This window comes from Volvox carteri (assembly GCF_000143455.1).
Source record: "Volvox carteri f. nagariensis unplaced genomic scaffold VOLCAscaffold_11, whole genome shotgun sequence".
Taxonomy (NCBI): domain Eukaryota; kingdom Viridiplantae; phylum Chlorophyta; class Chlorophyceae; order Chlamydomonadales; family Volvocaceae; genus Volvox; species Volvox carteri.
In genome coordinates, this window is record NW_003307554.1 from 32,272 (window position 1) to 33,906 (window position 1,635).

The window sequence follows — 1,635 nt, forward strand, 5'->3', positions numbered from 1 at the left end:
TCTAGAGTCCCCGTGGTGGGAGACCTCGGATTAATCAAATATCGGAGAAATATTTGATTATCCGATATTTGATTATCGGAGTCAGGAACTCATTTAGTGAGACATGTGTATGGAGCCGTACATCAGATCATACGGAACTGAATCTGGGGGCTGGGTCTGATTTCCTTTCTCTTGATATGATGACGTTGGTGTAATTAGCGAGTTTATACACACCCCGAGCCTGGGGCCATGGGCGGGCTCTTCAGCCCTGCAAGGCTTGTGTTGGTGAGGCAATCTTTACAATTGTACACTCGAAGTGTTTGGTGAACATGTATGTTTGTATGTGTAGACATGTGAGCTTAATACAGGCATATGCATGGATGGAAGTGTATAGAGAGGCTTGCAAATATTTTTTTACATAGGCGAAATAGGCATACGTGCTCACATAGATGGATGAGACAGCTGTGATAGCATGTGTAGGCAGGTTGGACAGGGACATACTTACAATCCATTGACACCAGCATATGGCCCGGCATACGGACAAGGAACACTTGTAAACACGGGTTACCCTGTCTGTTACCCCTCAGTACAATATTACCCCGACCCCTTTGTTACCCCTTGGTAAGGGGCTACCCCTACCCCTTTGTTACCCCTTGGTAAGGGGTTACCCCTACCCCGGGGTTAGGTTACCCACCCCCCTTCGTACATAGCCACATGGGTAACCACTTACCCCTACCCTTACCCCTACCCCTAACCCCTGGGTTATGCTTAAGGGGGGGTTACCCCTCGTTTTATGCCATAGGGCTATCTCGTTATATGAAGGAAAGGGTTACAACATGGATTCCGTCACCGAACTCCTTTGTCGATTCCCATAAAATCTTCAGTCTTTGCGATACACGAAGTTATACATGTGGATGATGATCATCCTGATGAGATTGACCATCCTGTCCGCTGTACCATAACACCATACATTAACATTTCAATTCCGCAGATAACATCTTTTCCCAAGGGTACGCTTCTGCATGATTTGCACGTTCGAGCGACTGCACAGCCGTATCTGCGATACTTCCGATCCTACCAGGGATCGAACCTGGAATCTCCGGTTCCGTAGACCGGCGCTTTATCCATTAAGCCATAAGCCCTCATTGCCGTTCACATGTAGTACAACTTGCGTTATATGTAGCCGTACAAAACATAGCTTATAGGATGAGTAAAACGGTGCTGATGAAAGGAGCTCCTAGCTAACGAAAAGCGTACTCCAATAAGCCCTATGTACCCTAGTGGTTACACACGAACTTGCGGGAGGTGATAGCAAGGAATGGGACAGCTCGCTTGGGCTACTTTTCCACTTAAGCGCATAACAAGCAGTGGCTTTAGATTTGCCCTATGAATGTACTATTACATACTACTACTTCTATACTGCTATTACAACAAGAAATGCAACCTCTACTACTACTACTACTACTACTACTACTACTAATAATAATAATAATAATAATAATAATAATAATAATAATAATAATAATAATAATAATAATAATAATAATAATAATCCTATACTACAACTACTGCTTCTAATAATAATTCTAATTCTAATACTACTCATACTCTTATACTACTAGAATACTACTAGAATACTACCAGAATACTACTANA

General features: G+C 42.8%; 1 protein-coding gene across 1 annotated transcript in view; it reads right to left on the minus strand.

Moving 5' to 3' along the window:
* VOLCADRAFT_103984 (uncharacterized protein) overlaps positions 1 to 687 on the minus strand; it is a gene marked incomplete at its 5' end in the record, with an annotated part of 8,205 nt that extends 7,518 nt beyond the window's left edge. The window contains one exon of the mRNA XM_002948723.1: positions 674 to 687. Within this exon, the coding sequence (XP_002948769.1) occupies positions 674 to 687 (14 nt within the window). The remainder of the gene's footprint in view (positions 1 to 673) is intronic.
* Between the last annotated feature and the right edge of the window lie 948 nt (positions 688 to 1,635).